Source organism: Saccopteryx leptura, chromosome 6, assembly GCF_036850995.1.
Source record: "Saccopteryx leptura isolate mSacLep1 chromosome 6, mSacLep1_pri_phased_curated, whole genome shotgun sequence".
Taxonomy (NCBI): domain Eukaryota; kingdom Metazoa; phylum Chordata; class Mammalia; order Chiroptera; family Emballonuridae; genus Saccopteryx; species Saccopteryx leptura.
This window is the reverse complement of record NC_089508.1, coordinates 38,518,663-38,539,474: the sequence shown is the minus strand read 5'-3', so window position 1 is coordinate 38,539,474 and position 20,812 is coordinate 38,518,663. Positions and strand designations below refer to the sequence as shown.

Genomic DNA, 20,812 nt, shown 5'->3' with positions numbered 1-20,812 from the left:
GATTCTTGTCTTCACGAGGTCCTGGCCCAAAAAGTATAGGCTCAGGCTTAACCATTTCCCCTGGGACTCAAGGTAAAGTTACCCCTTGGCAGTTGTGCAGTTGACTTATTTTAGACTCTGTGCCCCAGTTGGTTTCAATGGTGGTGGTCAGTTGTGCTTTTTGAGAGGTGATGCCGATGAGAACTCAGTGCAGTTCATTTGTTCCAAACGTGTTTGTGAAGGCTCCCCTATGCCAGGCAATGTGCTTTCACAAATGCACGGTCTGAAAAAGAAACAGACCAGTATACACACCTTTCTAATACAGAGGGACCTGGGCTACCAGTCAGAAAGCACAGGGTTCTGAGAGGGGCACAGAGTGGCATCAACTCGCTGAAATGTAAGTGGACATTGTCATTTCCATTCCTAATCTTTCCCTCTGCAACAGGAACAGGATGGGGCCAACTTTCAGGTGCCAGCTGGGATCCCAGAGCCCATATCAAAATGCGGCTATCTGGATGTCATCTTTGACTATAGAGCCGCGAGCCAGAAGCTCACAGTCACCATTGTGAGAGCACAGGGCCTCCCGGATAAGGACCGAAGTGGCATCAACGCCTGGCAAGTTCACGTAGTCCTGCTGCCCAGTAAGAAGCAGAGGGGCAGGACGAACATACAGAGAGGGCCCAACCCTGTCTTCAAGGAGAAGGTCACCTTCGCCAAGCTGGAGCCCAGAGATATGGCTGCTTGTGCCATCCGCTTCCGCCTGTACGCCGCCCGCAAGATGACCCGTGAGAAAATGATGGGAGAGAAGCTGTTCTATCTGAGCCACCTGCACCCAGAAGGGGAAATGAAAGTGACGCTGGTTCTGGAGCCCAGAAGTAATATCAGTGTGAGTATGTTAAATGGTGCTGCTAATGATGCGGTGTGTCCGAGGGTGTGGGATTGTCAGCCCTTGATTTAGTCTGTACATTCGGCCTGTGAATTCAAACACTTTGATTTAAATTTTCATTTGGTTCTCCTCATCCTTCTAAGCCATGATTTGCACTTTATGCTTCAGTGGGTTTTTCATGCAACCATCTTCCCTGCAACCTAAGAAATGTTCATTTTAGGAAATAAGAGCACACAGTGTGGCAGCCATGGGGAACCCAGGGGTGGTGGCTGGGTCTTCTAGGCAGCTAGTAAATGGTCCTGCCACCCCCCTCCCTGTTCTACCCCCAATATGCATTATGATGAATCTCAGAGATGGGACTGTCAAGGTGAGGTCCTTGACCGGTGTGCCTGCATAGTCTGCAAACATAGCCCAGAACCCCAGCCACTTCTAAGACCTTCCATTTATAGGACCAGGCTTCTCTATGTGTCCCATCCTCTGCCTCTCCTGGGGTTTCAAGGAAAGACAGTGCAGCTTGTATGTTTCCAAGACAGGCAACTCACTATCGCCATGGTTAATGTGTTATCTGGTGTATCACCTTTTTGAAAAGCCTGTAAAAACATCACGTAGTTATCTTGGGCTATTGGGCCAACCAGTCATCCATTCAGAGATGTTTATGGAGTGCCTCCTCTAGGTAGGGTACTGTGTACGGCACTCAGGAAAGGATGGAATGGGCGATGCCTCTGTCCTTGGGGAGTTTACAGTCTGGTGGAGGAGGATGACAGTAGGTGAACTATGCAGGAAGGAAAGAGAGTGACAAAGGCTGCTGTTTGTTTAGAGGAGTCAGAGAAAGTCTCTCTGAGGTGGTGGTAAAATACAGAACTCAGGGAATCCAGGGAAGAAGCTGGTGACACGTGGAGGGTGAGGATGCCCGACGGAGCGAACGGCACGCGCAGGTGTCGGGTGGGAGGAGCTTGTGACGTCTAAGCGGAAAAGAGCCAGAAAGGTTGGAGTCGGCGATGGGAAATCCAGCCACTTACATTTTTAATGGATGTCTCCAAATTAATATCTCCAGACTGGGAATCCTGACTGTTTGCCTCCCTAAATCCATTCCCCCCTGCAGTCTTCTCATCTCAGCTAAAGGCGATTTCATCCTTTTAGTTGCTCAGGTCAAAAATCTAAGAAGTCACTTATGACTTCTCTTCTTTCCATCTGACAATCCTTTTGGCTCTATCTTCAAAATACAGCCAGACCCTGACTCTACTGGTTGAAATGGCCTCCTCGTTTTCTCCCTGCTTCCGCCTTTACCCCTCAGACTATTCCCAACATGGGCCCAGAGTGAGCCTTTTAAGACATAAACCCGATCACATCTCATCTCTGCTCAGATCCCTCTTTTTTTCTTAAGGTCTGAGTAAAGTATATCTGCAACTATGAAAAAACAGAAGCCACAGGAGGTCAGGAATCCTGCCTGTACTACAGAGCTTAGGGCTGGGTGTGAGCATACCCTTCTTCCTCTGTGCCAGGCCCTGTGCTGTGAGCTGGGGGCACAGAGGGGAGAGGGGAAAACGAGTCAATATGAAAGAACTTGGAGGCTCAAAATTTTTCCATTCTCCAGTTATTTGTTGAGCATGATTATATGCAAGGCATTGAGCTGTGCACTGTGGCCTGAGAGATTTATAAGGATTTGAATTTGATGGGAGAGACAAGTTCTGCAGCAGTAGGTGCCAAAGTAGATGCTTCTGTGGAAGCACAGGGGAGGGGGTCAGCCTCACTCACACTGAGCAAATATTCCATTGTTAGGGTATCATCGTCCTGTAGGGACTGTAAGGCATCTGCCAAAACCACCCAGCCCTACAGTTTACAAACTGTACTCTAGAACCCAGGGCTCTAGATGCCCATGGCTGGGTAAACAAGGTATCTTCCTACAGATATATAAGAATATTTTATTACCTTTAATGCATTTATTTGTTGGCGTTTCTGACAAGAAATTTTAGGAAATGATTTTAGATGTGGAGAAGAAAGGTTTGCACAGAATCCAATGTGCTTGTGTCTGGGGAGCTGGTGGGGGCTCCGGGAGGCTGGCTGGTTTTCCCTGTGGAGCCCATTCCCATCCGCCTTCCTGAATGAGAGTCGACCTGGTGGTCTACTCTCCTCTCCTCCTTCCGGTGTGTCTGGTGCATAGAAGCAGGTGCTCTGGAGAAGCGTGCGTGTGAATAAACCTAGCAGAAGGTGTGGGTTCTTCCCTGGGCGCACCTGGTGCCGGCAAGGTCTCTGAGATCGCAGTCCTTGTGTTGGCTTCCTTACCAAAACATTGTAAAAAAGTGTTCATTTTCAATGGGATTTACTTTTCAGGAGGGAAAAGATAGCATCTGCCATATTCTTGATAACAAGAAAGCGAACTAGGGGCCAAATGTTCTACGTGGTGGTAGGTGTCCGGTGGTCATTTCTTTTTCTAGTGAGGACAAAATGCCCTTTGAATTGCTACATTCATCATGAAGCTGCAGAGAACAGGGTGGATGGGATCCATAGAAACACCCGAGCACAAATTACACAGGAGGGAATTTGGGTCTATATTAAATGCATTATTAGCTCTCTATGTATCTTAGAGGGTTTGATTTACACTAGTAATAATATCTTGGTTCATTTTGTTTTTAGAGAGGAAATATTGAATGAAGACAGCTCTTGAAACAAAGATGTCAGCTAATGATGCAGGGGCTGTCCCCCCATGACTGTGCTCCCCAGGCCCATTATCATTCACACGGAGTGCGCCCTTCCTTAGTAATCTTTGGCAGCTGTTGAGATTGGGCCACAATTTCACCAAACATAATATTGGCTTTCTGTAAGGGAGAGTAGTGCAGCATGGGCCAATGGGTTCTTTGTTTTCCTTCTCCTCCAGAGTGGAGAGTCTCCGCTCAGCCCATCTGCCGTTTCTCACAGTGATAGTGCTTCATCCACGCAGTCGCTGTCTCATGGAGGGGCGCCAGAACTGTTGGTGGGGCTGTCCTACAATGCCACAACGGGGCGATTATCTGTGGAAATGATCAAAGGCAGCCATTTCCGAAACCTCGCTGTGAACAGAGCGCCTGGTAAGTTCATGTCTATTCCCCCAGCTCTGCCCCTTCCAGGGGCAAGTCCAAGGCTGTGCTTGCTTTCATCTTAAGTCTCTAACTTTTACAATACAAGTGATCTTGGTATGGCTTAGAGAGTTTTTTACAAAGTGTTGCTTCTGGGTTTTTTTAATTGCCTTTCAGTTTAACTAGATTAGAGGCTTCTTCGATATCTAGATGCATCTTGACATGAAATAGGCGGACCTCTATGTATGTATTGTTTAAGGGAAAAGAATGATTTTCAGCAGTGTGGTGTGGATGGGCAATTAAAATCTGTTAATAAGTCTCAGCCCCTCAAACAGCTGTAAAGAGGCAGAGCTCAGGCATTGGAATGAGGCGGGTCTATTCGCTTACCCACTAGCTTTGCTCTGATCTGTGCAATCTGCCTCTTCTCTTTTCTGACTCTTGCTAGACTCATCTAGAAAAAAAAAAGATATTAACAGTGTCTTTCACATGGGATTCTTTTGGGTGTATAAGTAAAATGATTTATGTAGAGTGTTAGCATAGTCCCTAACATATAGTGAGAATACTAGAGATGTGAGTGGTTATGGTTGTTGATGGAGGAAGATGCGAAGAAAGAAGATCTGGGGCAATACAGGCCTAACTCATCACTTTGGAGACCACCCCTGGAGAGAGGGCTCGAGCCATTCTCCAATAGCTACAGTCTGGGGTTCAGGAAATTAGAACCAACTACCTCTCAATATCCAAGAAGTTGGAGATTGAACATGAAAATGATGCTGCTAAAAATGAGCTCACCATTAATGACCTTGCTTGTCAGCAAAAATCAGCTAAAAAGGAGCAGGAAGGTGATTTTTTGTCTTAATTCTGCCTTGTGGATCTTGTGTAAGTACATCTAATAAGAGGAACCTAATTTGTATCCAGAATGCTAGCTGCAAGAGAGTCTGAAAAATGTTGTTATTAAATTTCCAGCCTTGCGAGTACAGGAAAGTAAACTAGAAGGAGGTAGAGTAGAAGGTAAGTGAGCTTGTCCCCCACTGGCACCAAAGTCTTCCTGAAATAAGGATGAAATCAGTAACAACATGGTTAGCTGCACAAGTCAATGAACTCTGGCCTTACATGTCAGCATTAGGTGAAGAGCCAGCAGAGCTGGTAGAAAAAGGTTGGCTACAAAAAATCAAATCTAGTCTCTTACTTTTCCCAGTCTTTAATGATGATGCATTCCCTGAAGTCTCCATTCAGTGGTATCTTATTAGCTAGTTTTGTATATTAAAGCCATTAGAGCAAGATTGTAAGGACAGCCCAGTGCTATGGATGACAGAATAGACAGGTGCATAAACCATAGTTTGTGTTGGCACTCAGAGCCAGGTGAGAGCTATGTAAAATGCAAAATAGGTGCCGATTAGTAATTGAACAACTAAACTTCCTCTGTTAGATACAGCTTTGCTTTTTAAAATAGCTCTGGTTTTATGAAAGATCTGGATATACTTCAGAGCTTTTCCTGGTCTCTTTCCCTGTCCTCCTGAGGTTTAGTGAGATCTGGACAATTTGGAGGAAGAACATGGTGATGTTGCAGAGAATGATGGGCAGGTGGATCTTACAGTCACGGGCCATTCCAGTACATGCTGGGAAACTTTGTATGCTGGGTGCTAACGGGCAATACAGGGGTTGGGGAAGGATAGCGTGGTAGCTAAGAAAGCATCAGCTGGAGGCCAACAAACTAAGGTGCGAATTCAGGCTCTGCCCTTTACTAGCTGTGAGTTACTCAAGTTTTCTGGATCTCAATTTCCTCATCTGTAAGATGGGATCATAATATATATTTTTCTAGGTAGAGATTCTGCATATAAAGCTGTGATGTTGAGGATGCTACTGTTGTATTTTCATACATTTCCACGTGAAACAAAATATGCCAAAGGGAAATTTTTCTAACAGATGTTTAAAACAAAATAGGGGAAAAAATTCAAGTTCTAATTTATAAATTGATTTGATTCTAGAAATTTAAGTCAGTTTGGCATTTACAACATGATTTTTCAGAGACATAAGAGTTGCAATTTAACTTAAAATGTAAGTTATATGCTGTGTCTTTGCAACCAAAGTAATAAAGGACAATATTGCCGTGATGCTGTTCATTAAAACAGAAACCTAATAGGGAGGACAAAAGTTTTTTGTCTATGTAGAATGCTGGTACTTGAGGAAAACCCAGCTTAATTAGGAGAGGTTGAGAAAGTGGAAGGTTCCTTTGTGGAGATTCTGAAAGGGACGTGTTGGTACTTTCAGGGACTTTAGCTGATGACGCATTAGCTGTTCATTAGGTCTCGTTTCATTGGAGCACTAGTACACCTTTGGCACTTGTCGGGCATGCTTAGGATACAGTTTTAGTTCCCATGTGGAAGAGAACAAGAGTGAGGGAATGAGAGGTCTATGAGGAAACAGCAGAGTTGGAAGAAACGAGGAGGGGGGGGGGAGAAGGAGAGAGGATGCAAGTGAGGTGAATGGGACTGGGAGTGGGGGTGGTGGAGGGACCTTGCGAAGTGCACCAAGATGGAGGTAGAGGGAGGGCAGGATGTGGGTCCAAAGCCCTGTGTCAGAGTCCGCCATGAAGGAGGGGCCTTCCAGGGGAGTCACGTGTGCAGGAACATGTCTGTGTGCAGTCATAAATCCTCTTGGCCCAGGTGCAGTTATCTCCTCTGTAAAGGGGGGACATCGATCCTGTCTTCCAGGGTGGCTATGATAATGTGAAGGATGGATATATTTTAGGGAAGCCGGAGGGAAAGGGGCTGAGCCTGAGTGTTGGGAACTCTCCTTCTCTAGAATATGGGCAGTTCTGAATCTTCCTGGAAACAAAGACAAAGGCTAGGATTTAGATGCGAGAATCTTTTGTCTTAAAATATATCTATATCATGAAACAGAAGATAATGTTGAATTCACTAGCTTGATTCAGTCAGATGACTGTTCTGGTATTTTAAACTTGTCTTCTTAAGCAAGGTAGAAGAGTTGGACAAATAAAGAAGTTCCTTTCCTCTATTAGGATCTTAGAAGAAACAAGCCACTGAAATATAAGCCCCCTACTCCAAACTTTTGAGTTAAAACCTTGGGGAGAAGGCTCAGTGAAGGGCAGATTTTACTCTGATAAGCAGGAGCTTGTGGGAATGTACTTAGAGATGTGAATCTCCTTACTCACCCTTCCCCCCTACCTGCCGAATTGCTAAAACCAAAAAGACCAATTCTACCAAGCGTGGAGAATACATTCTTGACGGGAGTTGAAAATGAAACAATCACTTTGGGGAAAAAGCGTGGTGGTTTCTTATACAACTAAACATGTATGAGAAATCCAGCAGTTTTGTCCTCATTTACCCACAAGTGGAAAAACAAATCTGCGCAAGAATGTTCAGAGCAACTTTATTCATAATGTCAAAACCTGAAAAAAGCTATCCCATGAAAAATTATGTGGCTGGGCATTTCTTCATTTCCAAGTTTAACCTCTTCTTTGTTTATCTGATAGGTAGGTAGATAGATAGTCTACTAACTATCATCTTTTTTGATGAAAGTGCCCATGCTATATATCATGCCCTCATGAATGAATAAACAAATTAAGATATATTTCTATTGTGGAATACTATTCGGCAATAAAAAGAAATGAAATTAACAGAGGCATTTAACAACACGGAGGAATCTCAAAATTGTATTGAGTATCTACTGCATGATTCCATTTGTTTGAAGTTCTAAAACAGGCAAAACTTGTTGATAGTGAATTTAGAAAGTAGGAGAGTGGTTGCCTTAAGATTGGTATTGGCGCCGGATGGACTGGGCAGGGGCACGAGGGAATATTCTGGTGTGGTGGATTGTTTATTTTGATAGGGATGTGTGTTGAATGGATGTTTACATTTGTCAAAACTTACTGAATGGTACTAGGTTTTGTACATTTCACTGCATGTAAATTTTAACTTAAATCTTAAGAAAAGAACCACAAAATATTGAACTCTAGCTAATGAAATGTATGTTGAAATGTTTAGGGTGAAAAGCAATGATGGCAACAGCTGAAATGGATTGATGTTTATTTTATATTATTTATTTTTATTGACTGATTTTAGAGAGAGATGAAGAAAGAGAGGGAGGAAGAGAGAGAGAAACATCAATTTGTGGTTCCACTTATGCACTCAGTGGTTGATTCCTGCATGTGCCCTGACCGGGGATCGAACCTGCAACCTTGGCGTACTAAGACAACGCTCTAACCAACTGGGCTACGCAGCCTGGGCTGCATTGATGTTTAGATGGACACATGGGTATATAAGAAAGCCAACTGTCTTAGCTCAGGCTGATATAACAAAAATAGCATAGACTGGGTAGCTTAAACCCCAGAAATTTACTTCTCACAGTTATGGAGTCCAGGAACTTCAAGATCAAGGTGCCAACTGATTTGGTTCCGAGTGAGAACCGCTTTACTGATTTGCAAACAGGCACCTTCTTGCTATGTCCTCACATGGCAAGAGAAAGAAAAATCATCTCTCTCATGTTTCTTCTTATAAGGGCACTAGTCCAATTTATGAGGGCTTCACGCTCATGACCTAGTCACCTCTCAGAGGCCCCAAATACCATTATGCCTTCAGATGGCATCACACTGAAGATTAGGGCTTCAATATATGAATTTTGGGAGAATATATACATTTAGTCTATAGCAGGGGTCTCAAACTCAACTCAGCATGTGGGCCGCAGAGCAAGATCACAGCCGTTCGGCGGGCTGCACTAGGTCTACAAAAGGCAACTGTTACGCAACACTTTTCTCACTGCAGTTGAAAACAAAAAAAAAATCAGTACAACAAGCACAATTGTACATGCAGTTTACTCAGTGTCACAAAACGACCAGAAACTGTAGTTCGCATCACAACTGCTGTTAACTAAGCTAATCTAGCTAGGATGCTAGAGAAATGAAAAATACAAGTAGGCCCCTAGGCTTACTTAATTTTATCCAAAATATTTTGAACTTCATGGATTAGTCTGTGGGCCACACAAAATTGTTCGGCGGGCCGCATGTGGCCCGTGGGCCGCGAGTTTGAGACCCCTGATCTATAGCACAAATGGAGCAAAACGTAACAATTGAATCATCTAGGTGATGGGTATATGGGTGTTCACTGTACAATTATTTCAAATTTTTAGTGCATCTGAAAATTTTAGTTTTAAAATACTGGGCAGGAGAAAAATGGTGTGGAATAGATCAGCTGAGTCAGGAGGATTAAAGTAAAACAAGAGTCTTAGCCATAGAGAGGGGCTTCTGTGGTTGGCATCACACTGTTTTTTTATTATGATGACATCTCAAGGTTGAACGCTATTCTCCTGATGCAACCTTGGACAGGACAGACAGGGTACCAGGCAGTTAAACCTGAGGACATCTCATGCAGTAGCCTCCATAAACCAGAGTTATCCCATGAAAAATTATGTGGCTGGGTATTTCTTCATTTCCAAGTTTAACCTCTTCTTGGTTTATCTGATAGGTAGGTAAATAAATAGATATCTACCAACTATCATCTTTTTGATGAAAGTGCCCATGCTATATATTGCTGTGCTTTTTCAAATCATAGGTGGAATAGGAAAGATGAAAAAAGCTGTTGGTAAATTACTGAAACTAGCCCAGAGATCCTATTCAGAAACAATTTATAAATGAGGTAGCAACATGAACTAGTCTTAGCCCACATCAAGTAACAATGTGCCAAGAAAATTGCAAGCACTTTCAAGGTAACATCTCATTCAGTACTTGTGGTCAGTGTTCAAAAATATTGCAGTCCTGATTGCTTTAAGATGGTACAGGAATAGTCTACAAATATGATTGCAAGGTATAGTCTCCGTATCTGTACATGGTGGATGGACCAGGTAAAAAAGCAGCTTACAGTGTCTGGGAGACATCTGAAACCCCTACACACACTTGCAAATGCTTTTGATAAAGTCACCACTGAGAATTAGAAACACATAATTATCTACTGAATTCGGCTTCATGGGAAGGCAATTCACAAACAGTTTAGCATCTCTGTTCTGTCCTTTTCCTGGGTCTCCCATCCAATTATTGCATGGCCTTGACATTTGATTTAACTTCCCTGAATTTCATTTTCTTCCCTATTAAATGAGGTTAACAAGTTAATGTTACTGATACAAGTGCTATGTTAAAAAAAATGATAGCTATTCTGTTGCAGGTTCTCTCTCTCCATCTCCCTCCTTGCTGTGCCTCCTTCTCCACTGTGTCACTGCCTTGTGTATATGGGTGTATATATACACACAAGTAATGGTCCTTGTCAAAAAACTATCATTAAGCTGTCCCCACCAGTTAAAAACAAGTTCCTGGGCCTCTCAGCATGTGCATGATTGGCCATATGTGATAATTACATCCCAAGTGACAATAGTTACAGCAGCAGCATATTAACCTTGTTAGGCATTCACAATAGCAGAGACAGGAGGAAAGAAAAAACAATAGGGCAAACCAGGCTGCCTCATTTTAGTGTGAAGAAAAAGTGGGATGCAGGGAGTGCACTCTACAGATGAAGTGCAGGGGGGAGAAAAGGACCCAACAAGATGCTGGGCATCCCACCTTCTTTAAAAATGCTTGTCCAGGTTTTAGTTCAATACAGTGAGTATTTATCAATAGCCACTTTGTGCTCAGAATTAGGACCAAATCAGGAAGAACTGCATGCATGTGGCACATCAATACGTAAGTGGTATTTCTTTTTTTTTTAAATTTTTTTTTAAGATTTTATTTATTCATTATAGAGGAGAGAGAGAGAGAGAGAGAGAGAGAGAGAGAGAGAGAGAGAGAAGGGGGAGGAGCAGGAAGCATCAACTCCCATATGTGCCTTGACCAGGCAAGCCCAGGGTTTTGAACTGGCAACCTCAGTGTTTCCAGGTTGACGCTTTATCCACTGCACCACCACAGGTCAGGCTAAGTGGTATTTCTTTACTTACATCAACTCATTTAATTCTCACAACTGTATCAAAGTTAGAAAACCTGAACAGCAATGGGAGAGAAAATACAGTTCCTATGGTATATGAATTATATCTCAAAAAAGCTGTTTGAAAAAACAAGAAGAAATAACAATGTAAAAAGAAAAAAATACAATAAAAAACTCAGTTTCCTGCAGAAGAATAACAGTATGACAGAGGACAGACTTCCCCACGGCAATGACAGAAGCCAGAGAACAGAGGGAGAAATTTATCAAAGTCCTACGAGGAAAAATATTCTCCACTTAGTACTCTGTATGAGTGAAGGGAAAGGTGTATTTCACAGAGTTTGAAAGGTTTTATCACTGGAAGAACTACTAAGTGATGTATTTCAGGAAGAAGGAAATTGAACTTGGAAGAAGTGAAGTACAAGAAGGAATAATGAACAAAAAATGGTAAACATGTAGGTAAATATGAGCATACGTAGACGGCGTAAGTCAAAAAGAGCCACAGTAGGAAAAATGACCAATACTAGGATATACCCACAAAGTGGAAATAAAAGTCTAGGCAGAAATAACATGAAATATGGGAAGGGGAGATAGAAATCAAAGACTTCTAGGGTCCTGATGTTGCTTAAGAGATATTGATTCATTTGAGACATTAAATCAAGTGTACATGTTAAATTTTAATCCAGCTTTCAAACCAATAGAGGAAATAAATTAGAATAAAAACTTCAATTAATCCAACAGAAAGCAGGAAAAGATATTTAAAAAGCATAGACAATGCAGAATGGATAGAAAGCACAAATCGAAATAAAAATAAAATATATCAGCGGTCGTAACAAATGTAGAGGGACTGCTGTGTAAAAAATAGATATCACATTAGATTAATATCTTTCTTCTTCTCAATCTCTTCCTATCCTTCCTCCTCACAACTTCTCACGTACACTGCAGTTTATATTGGGGCCCATTCAGCATCCTAATAAAAAAAAAACCTGATTACCAACAAATTGGACTTAGCTCAGGAATGCAAGGAAAATTTAACATTGAGAAAATGCTGGTATAGTTCACCCTATTAACTGATTTATGAGAAAACATTATAGGTTTTTTTTCAATAGATGCAAAAGAAGCTTTTGATACAATTGAGTATCCATCATAGATTTTAAAAAATTACTGTTAGGAGATGAATAACAGAAGGTATATTAGCATAGACTAGGCTATGATGCAATAGCAATTGTATCCTAGAGTCTCAGTGGTTTATAAGACAAAAGTGTATTTCTCCCTTGCATCACTTTCCAAAAGTGAGTCAGGTGACTCTCGTCCAATCTGTAACTGAAGTGTGAAGGCTCTTTAATAAGGGGATAATATTATATTCAAACATGACCTACATTGTTCCATGAAAGGGGAGGAGGCAGTGTGGGAGACCTCTTGCTTGGTCAGTGTGGTTGAATGCAGCCATGACTGAAGGTAACATTTATCTCTTCTCATATCTCATTATTCCATTATTCAGAACTCAGTCATGTGGTCCAACAACTCAAATCTGGCGGGAAGCCTACATCCTTAATTTGATATTTGACCTGAATCACTAACCATTATTCACCCAAAAAGGTTTACTAGGCCTCCATTGGTCAAAACTTTTTAAAATCCATCTCTTACTATGGAGGTCTAGAAGCAATCAGCTTTACCAAACACAAGAAGATCTGAATTCCTGTATTCTCTCTCTCTCCCCACCCCCTTTTTTTTCTTGCACACCGGTCAGTTCTTTTCCAAGCTTACCTTTCACCTCCTTGCCCCTCCCAAATGAAGCCAGTTGAACTAAATACTCACTTCTAACACTCTGTTTTTCGATCTGTTTCCCAGAGAAACAAACTCATTAGGCATATGCTCTTCCTTCCGAGTTAGAGCAGATGGCAATTTTTATCATCACACAATGTGGATTACAGATCTCCACTGTTCTAGCCTCTGATATATGTTTCTTTATCACCTGGCACCCAATTTCTAGGCCAGTGTCCCTTCTTTTTATTTCTTTATAATGGTAACCTTCTAGTTCAGATTACCAATTACTACATCCATCAGATTTTTTTCAGTAAAATAGAAAATGATCTAAGTATTTTGAGTCAGAAGTTATTTATTATAGAGTTTAAGCATGGAAAGGCTGGGGAGGAAAGGTCAGAAAGACTCTCTTCATGAAATCCAGAAGTACAGGTATCACAGGAAAGATGCCAACACAGTCTGAGCTGTGAGCACCTGGAAGGGGTGATTCTCACAAGGATGCTTGAACATTGTGGGCAATACCCTTGCTCTGCAATCTCCTAATGCTGCACATGTGCTTACAGCTGTGTGGCACCTCTGTTGTGGCTCCCCTGTCCTTCCGCTTTCCAGTCTCATAAGTTTAGCATTTATTATTGGAATCTAACTGGGGATTTCCAGAAAAGAGACTGAGGCATAGGAGTTTACAATGTAGGTATAGGAGTTTACCTTCTTTTGGTAGAGGAAAGAGTTTAGAAAGGTAGCAATGGTATTGCGTATCAATAACTACTATGTACTATGTGGTACAGAAGGGAACTTGCTTAACCTCAGTAGTGGGTATTTTAAGAGAATATAGACTCATTATCATTCTTAATCCTGAAACCCATTCAAAGTCAAGACAAAATAAGGCTCCCACTAACCTAGTTTATTCAACATTAGACTGGAGGCTGAAGGCAATGCAATAGAATAAAAAAAAAATTTAAAGCTTGAAAAAAATGAAACTACCATTATTTATAGAAAATATGGTTTCTACATAAAAAATACAATATAATCTACAAATTTAAACTGATGTTTTGTATACAAAAATCAATTGTTTTCTAATGTATCAGGAACAATTTGAAAGTAGTTTTAAAATATCACTATTTACAACAGCAACAAAATATCTAAAATACACTTACATATATATAATATAAACTAAAGGATAATAAAAATAGTACAAAAATTATGGAAAAATTATATAAAACTTTTTAAAAGACAAAAAGAAGAAACCAAATAGATAGATATACCATGTTCACTGGTGATAATATTTCATATTGTGAATACAACTTTCCCCAGATTAATCCATATATACAGTACAATCCCAACTGAAATCCCAAATGTGTTTTTTATATGTTTTTACATTTAAAAAGTAGAAATTAGTATGCTAATTCTAAAATTCATATGTAGAAGCCAATTAAACAAGCAGACCTTAGAATAACTTAGTTTTTGAAAAGATGGTAGATTCTTCCTATCAGATATCAAGACATAGTATAAAATGATGATAATAAATTTTATCAGCTTTAGGGAAAGACAAAAACTTAGAAACTTGATATCTGACAGACACTGTTTGGACTATTTCATGAATAATGCTTCCCATATGGAAAAATAATTAGACCCCCTATTTCACAACACACAAAAAGATCAATTTCAAGTGGATTAAAAATCAAACATATGCGGTAAGTCAGAGAGAGACAAATAGTGTATGATCTCACTTATATGTGGCATCTTTTTTAAAAAAGATAAATACAGAGAATAGATTGGTGGTTTCCAGATGTTGGAGATGTGGGGTATGAAATAGGTGAAGGTGGTCAAAATGTACAAACTTTCGGTTATAAGGTAAGTAAGTCCTGGAGATGTAGTGTACAGCATGGTGACTCTGGTTAACGTTCTGTATCATATGCTTGAAAGTTGCTAAGAGAGTAGATCTGAGAAGTTCTCACAAGAAAAATAATTTGTAATTATGTGTGGTCATGGATGATAACTAAACATTGTGGTGGTCATTTTGTAATATATGCATATGTCAAATTATTATGTTGTACATTTGAAACTAACAATGCTATTTGTCAAGTATAGAAAGAAGATAAAATGTGAAAAATTCTTAAGACTTGTAGAAGAAAATGTGGGAAACTATTGAGTTTGGGTAGAATTCTTAATTTTGTTTAAAAATCATCAACTGAAAAGGAAAAATTGATAAATATACAATATGATGCCAAAAAATGTTAAAGCATCTATACCACAAAACTCACTCTAACCAAAGCAAAAGGATCAGCTACCAGCAGGGAGAAGATTCCAGTAGGAAAGTAAAGATTCTGTATCTGAAATTTATAAAGAGCCAGTAATCACTCTGAGGTATATACTATAAAAGTTCTCAAATATTGGTACAGTGTAAAATATAGTAAATTGTTCACTGAACTAGTTTCAATTCTTGGTTATTATAAACAATTAAATCATTAATTAAAAGTAGGGGTAAGTTAATTGTACTATTTTATTGCACATTGTAGTTTGTTAAAATAAATGAATCACAGGTCTATATAGCAATAAAGATAATATAACAAATTTAATGTAAAATGAAGAAAGGTAAATTTGGGGAAGACATACACTAAAATATTAAATATTTTTTAATGTGCAAAATACTAAGTATATTTTGGATATGTTATTTAGTAAAAATCTAAGATATATCTACTTATATGGTGAAAATCTAAAAGCATACATGAACATGATAAAGTCCAAATGCAGGATATTAGTTACCTTTAACGTGAGAAGTAGACCAGGATCAAGGAAGGATACTCAAGGATCTCCAATTGTAATATTTTATGTCCTAAAAAGATCAAATAAAAAGCAAGAAGATCAGTAGTAGCATGACAAATGCTAAATATCATGAATCTGGGTATTTAGATATGTATAATATTAGTCTCTACTTTCTTATGTATGTTTAGAATGTTTTATAGGTATTAATAACATTCAAAGGGAAGGGGAGTTAAATGACCAAATTCCTTTCCCTTGCCCCATCCTGAGGCTGAGTTTGTAGTCCCAGGGGTGAACCATCATGCTGCTAACAGGTAGCTCTTTGTATGGGCTATGTCAGTAACCAGTTGATTCTTGGGAAAAATTACTTCTGAGTTCCAAGTGACATAATTTGTGTTGTGAAAATTTAAGGATTTGTGTACAGTAGTCTCCCTCTTATCTGCAGAGGATACATTTCAAGACTCCCCAGTGGATGCCTAAAACTGTAGACAGTACCAAACCCTTTAAGTACTATGTATTTCTATCCATATGTACCTGTCATAAAGTTTAATGTATAAATTAGGCACAGTAAGAGACTAACAAATCAGTAATAAAATAGAACAATTATAACGATATACTATAACAAAAATTATGTGAATGTGGCATTATTAAGTAAAATCGGAGTTACTTCAACACAAGCACGGTGATACCGCAGCAGTTGACCACATAGCCAAAATGGCTACTAAGTGACTAATTATGGGTGGGGAGCATAGGGCATGAAATACCCTGGACAAAGGGATGATTCACCTCCTTGGAAGGACTGAGAGGGATGGTGACAGATTTCATCACACTACTCAGAATGGCATGCAATTTAAAATTTATGAATTGTTTATTTCTGAACATTTTCACTAAATAATTTTGGGCCATGATTTACCATATGTAACTGAAATCATAGAAGGCAAAACTGCAGGTAAGGGGGGACTACTGCACTGTTAAAATGGTTTTTTTGTTTTTGTTTTTGGTACACGTGGTATCTTCCTTTACGGAGAAACAAGTGACTGGTAAAGCAGTTGACAGAACTGAGCCAGAAGAGTGGCAGCCAGGATTACCAAGGGATTATGACCTGTTCAGTGTTTTGAGGATAGTTTTGAGTTACTAGAGACACTGACTTTGGCAGAAGATAAAATATTGCTTGGTATTGTTTTGTAACAAGTATTATCAGTTTCAAAGAATTAAAACAGAGCTCAGTTAAGTTGTATGTTTATTTCACTGGGCCCTTTCTTTATTCATTTGAACTGGTGCTCAGCATAATGAGTCGCTGAACCCCAAAAGATCCAGCCATGCTCCCCACTATTCTGCACAGTAGAATGTCCTGGCTTCTTATCTGAACATTGAAAAACAAACACATTATTACTGCTGATAAAGGTTCTGCTTTGAGCTCGAACAATCAGCAACATTTTCTTCCTTTGGTCAGGTGTCCTCAGACTGGATTGTTTATAAAATTATATTTTTTCCCTTTTTTTATTTTATTTTTTTCCCTTCTTGTCACTTTTAAATTTTGAATTTTGTTAAAATTCAGCTTCAGCGATGGCTGAATATTAGTAGTAAATGGCCTCTCTCATAATTAGAAAACAATCTTGTGACAGGATAAAGCTTGAAATTGCTCTCTTTGTGACATGAGCAGGTCTTTGCAAGATTAACTCAATTCCCACCGCCATACTGGCAGCAGAATTCCCAGAGCAGTCTGGTGACTGGATTAAACTTCCTTCAGGAATCACGTAGCCCGACAGCTGTGGAAATGCAAGTTCACTCCCCCATCGTTGGTTTTCTGATAGCTTTTCCGTAGAGCAGTTTGAAGAGTGGAGAGCCCTGTTTCTGAGACAGAGAAGTGTTTTCCCACCTGAAGTGTAATTTCACACCTTGTGTTTCTCAGCAGATAAGTGCATAAAATAACACATCAATCTGGAATAGAAAAAGATCAACATAGAAAGAAAACTGCAGGTTGTAATTTGTTTCCTATTTTACAGTGCTTTTGTAGGGAACAGTAAATTACAGAGATCTGGGTTTACACTTTTAAAAAGTTTGACTGGTTTTAGGTGTGAAAGTGAGCAGTAAACACTAATCAACTTTCAGCCTGAACAGAATGAATAGAAAAATAGAATTTGGGACGCACCTTGTTACAGAAAAGAATAGAGCACATATAAATTAGTGGTAAAAGTTGAAGTTAAGAAAAAAACTCAAGAAATCAAAAAATTATTTTAGTAAAAATGTAATTGTTTTAGGAGATACTGTTTCCAGTGATGATCCTTTCAGGAATTTTAGCAAAATAGTAGACTATATCGGTGATTTGGATATCTTCTTTTCTTTCTATAAATGACTAAACATATGATATTAGTTACCATTTTATAGCATTCTAGTGCAAGGATTATAATTATAAACAAGGTGTTGAGCTGCATTTTGCAAGTATGAAAAAAGTTGAGACCAAAAGAAAAAATAAAGTTTACCCTCTTGGCTAGTCATAAACATTCATAATAAAATATTTAATACTTATTGAATGTCTACTGCATGTTAGACCCTGGGCCAGGCATTGAGGTACAATGGTAAACAAGGCAATTCTTTTTTTTTTTTTTTTTTTTTTTTACCATTACTGATACTCTTGCAGACAAGTAAACAGGCAATGAAATACTGGATGATAAGTGCTGAGACAAGCTAAAATTTGATTAACCCCCCCCCCCCCCCAAAAAAAACCAAACAACTTAACTTATAGTTTAAACTCAACATGATTTTATATTATTTTCAGGTGTACAGCATAGTGGTTAGACAATCATATATTTTAGAAAATGTTCCCCCCAGTATTTCCAGTACTCACTTGGTACCACACATAGTTACTACAGTATTAGTTCCTGTGCTGTACTTTGCATCCCCGTTCTATTTCGTGACTAGCAGTCTGTACTTCTCAATCCCTTCACCTTTTTTACCTCCTCCTCCAACCCTCTTCCCCTCTGGCAACTGTCAGTATGTTCTCTGTCTTTATGAATTTGTGAAACTGGATTTTGATGAATCCCACAGGAGAGTTATCTGAACTAGCATTGATGGGAAGCGAGAGTGGTCAGCAAAAGTTTCTGGATAATACAATGTCTAAACTAGACTAGTGAATAGAAGTCTGCGAAGGTGGATATCACTTGTGATATCAGGGCATGTATAGACGAGCAGAGAGAAAGGGAAAGAGAGCAGGTGGGGTTGGAGGGATGAAGGCAGTTCTAATACATAGATTACAATTTGTAAAGGCAACAGTGGGGTGTAATAGGACTGGAAGACAAACAGGGCTGAAGTATGTAGTGTGTGTACCAAGAAATTTAGTTTTATCCTCAGACTTGTGGGAAGTATTGAAGGTTTAGTTTTTGCTTATTAGTGAGAGTGACATGACCAGATATGCATTTTACAAATATTGCTCTGTCCAGTGACTGATGTTTGGTGAGCAAGTGTGCAGCAGTGCAGGTGAGAGGGGCTGGTGCTCCGAGCTTACGGTTTACACTGGGAGTTCAGTGGCACTGGGAATGGAGAACGGCGGGTGGATTTGGGAGCTCTTTAGGAGTTAGAATCAGTAATACTTGGTGATTGACTGGCTGGACCAGGGTGAGGAAGCCAATCTTGTAAAAAATGTAGTCCTGATTTCTGATTTGGATTATTGAGGGGCTGCTGCTACCATTCAGAGAGATGGGGAGCACTGGAGCAGCAAGCTTTTGAGAGCTGGGACATGAGTGTGAGATGTGTATGTGTATGAGAAATGTAGTATTCAGTTGGAACTTGACCTTGAGAGAGAAGTCTAGGGCAGAGATACAGGTTTGACAGTTGTCACTGAAGCCAGATTTGGTAGTTGTCACTGAGTAGATGAGACAGTCCAAATAATATATATACAGTGAAAAAAGAAGAGACTGTCCAACTCAGGCATAAAACAATATGTTGACTATGGGAAGAAAAACTCATGTAGAGTAAAATGTATATATTTTATTACATAAATAAAATGTAAATGAAAAACTGTGCATGTCCACAAACATCATTGCATGTGTACCTATGCATGTATACACTCCTGCACGGGTAGAGCTTCTAATGAACATCAGCAAGGTGCCCAATAGTGGACTGCATGAAGCGTTATGCATTCAAGGTAATAACCTTTTCCTTAATTATTCATGTAAGATATGTTAGTCCTATAGCAAGTACTGAGGCCTAAGGATGCTGATCAAAAAGGAAAAAATTGCTACCCATGTACTGTATATAATAACAATTATACCAACAGACCAGAAAACACTGATATTTTCTTATTTTCATTTTTTTTCTTAGATACATACGGAAAGCTCTTTCTCCTCAATTCTGTGGGTCAAGAGATGTCCCGCTGCAAGACGTCCATTCGACGTGGTCAGCCCAATCCTGTCTATAAGGAAACCTTTGTTTTCCAGGTGGCCCTCTTTCAGCTTTCTGATGTCACACTGATGATTTCCATTTATAACAGGCGTACTATGAAGCGTAAAGAGATGATCGGTTGGATTGCGCTGGGCCAAAACAGCAGTGGAGAGGAGGAACAGGAGCATTGGGAGGAAATGAAGGAGAGCAAAGGCCAGCAGGTCTGCAGATGGCACACCTTGCTTGAATCCTAGGTTTGCCAACAGGTGTCTGTGTGCTTCATCTTGCCCGGTGGCCCTAGCTGCTGACTGTTAACACAATTCAGTATATGCTGGCAGGCTTTTGATAGGCTTTCAAGTTGGGATTGTATTCCACTAACTGCTAGCACATTGTGTGTGGGTAGTGGTGGGGACTGGGGGGGCTTTGGGTTTCTGAAAGGTTTGATTTGGGTTTAAGTATTGTAATTTAAAAAAAAAATTCTACATGTACAGTTAACTATGTGGAAAATGTTACCACAGTTGCAAGCAGTGGTGATGAATTAATTTATGTTAATTGGCTATTGAGTTTTGGTTCAGGCTATGAAATGAAGCTTTGCCTGCTCTCTTTTCTGTTTGCTTGAAGAAGAGTCACCTGAGATTGCAGGAGGCCGCTAAATGTTACTATTTGTAACCATGTCTGTGTATTCATCAGAATTTTCTTAACATGGTGCAAAAAACTCCAAAATACAGAAATGAGTCAGACACTGAGGCTCAAAGAAGAATGTCACTGTCACACAGAGTCCCCTAGTTCACATTATTCTCCTGATCAGAAAGCCCCCCTCACTTATTTACCTAACAAATAAATGCTATAAACTTGCACTAATAAATCAAATTTGTATTAATTAAATACCTCTTTTTATCTCACTTACATATTGTGGTTTCCTATGAGGTTTGGTTTGAAGCTAAAAAATAGTTCAAAACGACTGTTGAAAGACAACTTGTCTCTTTTGAATATCTAAGGCTTTAAACCTGTAACTTTCAAGATTTTTATGCTCTTTTGCTTACCTAATAAATTCTTACAGAATGAGAAGA

General features: G+C 39.7%; 1 protein-coding gene across 1 annotated transcript in view; it reads left to right on the top strand.

Annotated features, from left to right (window-relative positions):
• SYT16 (synaptotagmin 16) overlaps positions 1 to 20,087 on the top strand; it is a 230,225-nt gene extending 210,138 nt beyond the window's left edge. Inside the window, exons 6-8 of the mRNA XM_066343078.1 lie at positions 425 to 865; positions 3,741 to 3,930; positions 19,683 to 20,087. Of these exons, the coding sequence (XP_066199175.1) occupies positions 425 to 865; positions 3,741 to 3,930; positions 19,683 to 19,996 (945 nt within the window). The 3' untranslated portion in view covers positions 19,997 to 20,087. The remainder of the gene's footprint in view (positions 1 to 424; positions 866 to 3,740; positions 3,931 to 19,682) is intronic.
• The last annotated feature ends 725 nt before the right edge of the window (positions 20,088 to 20,812 follow it).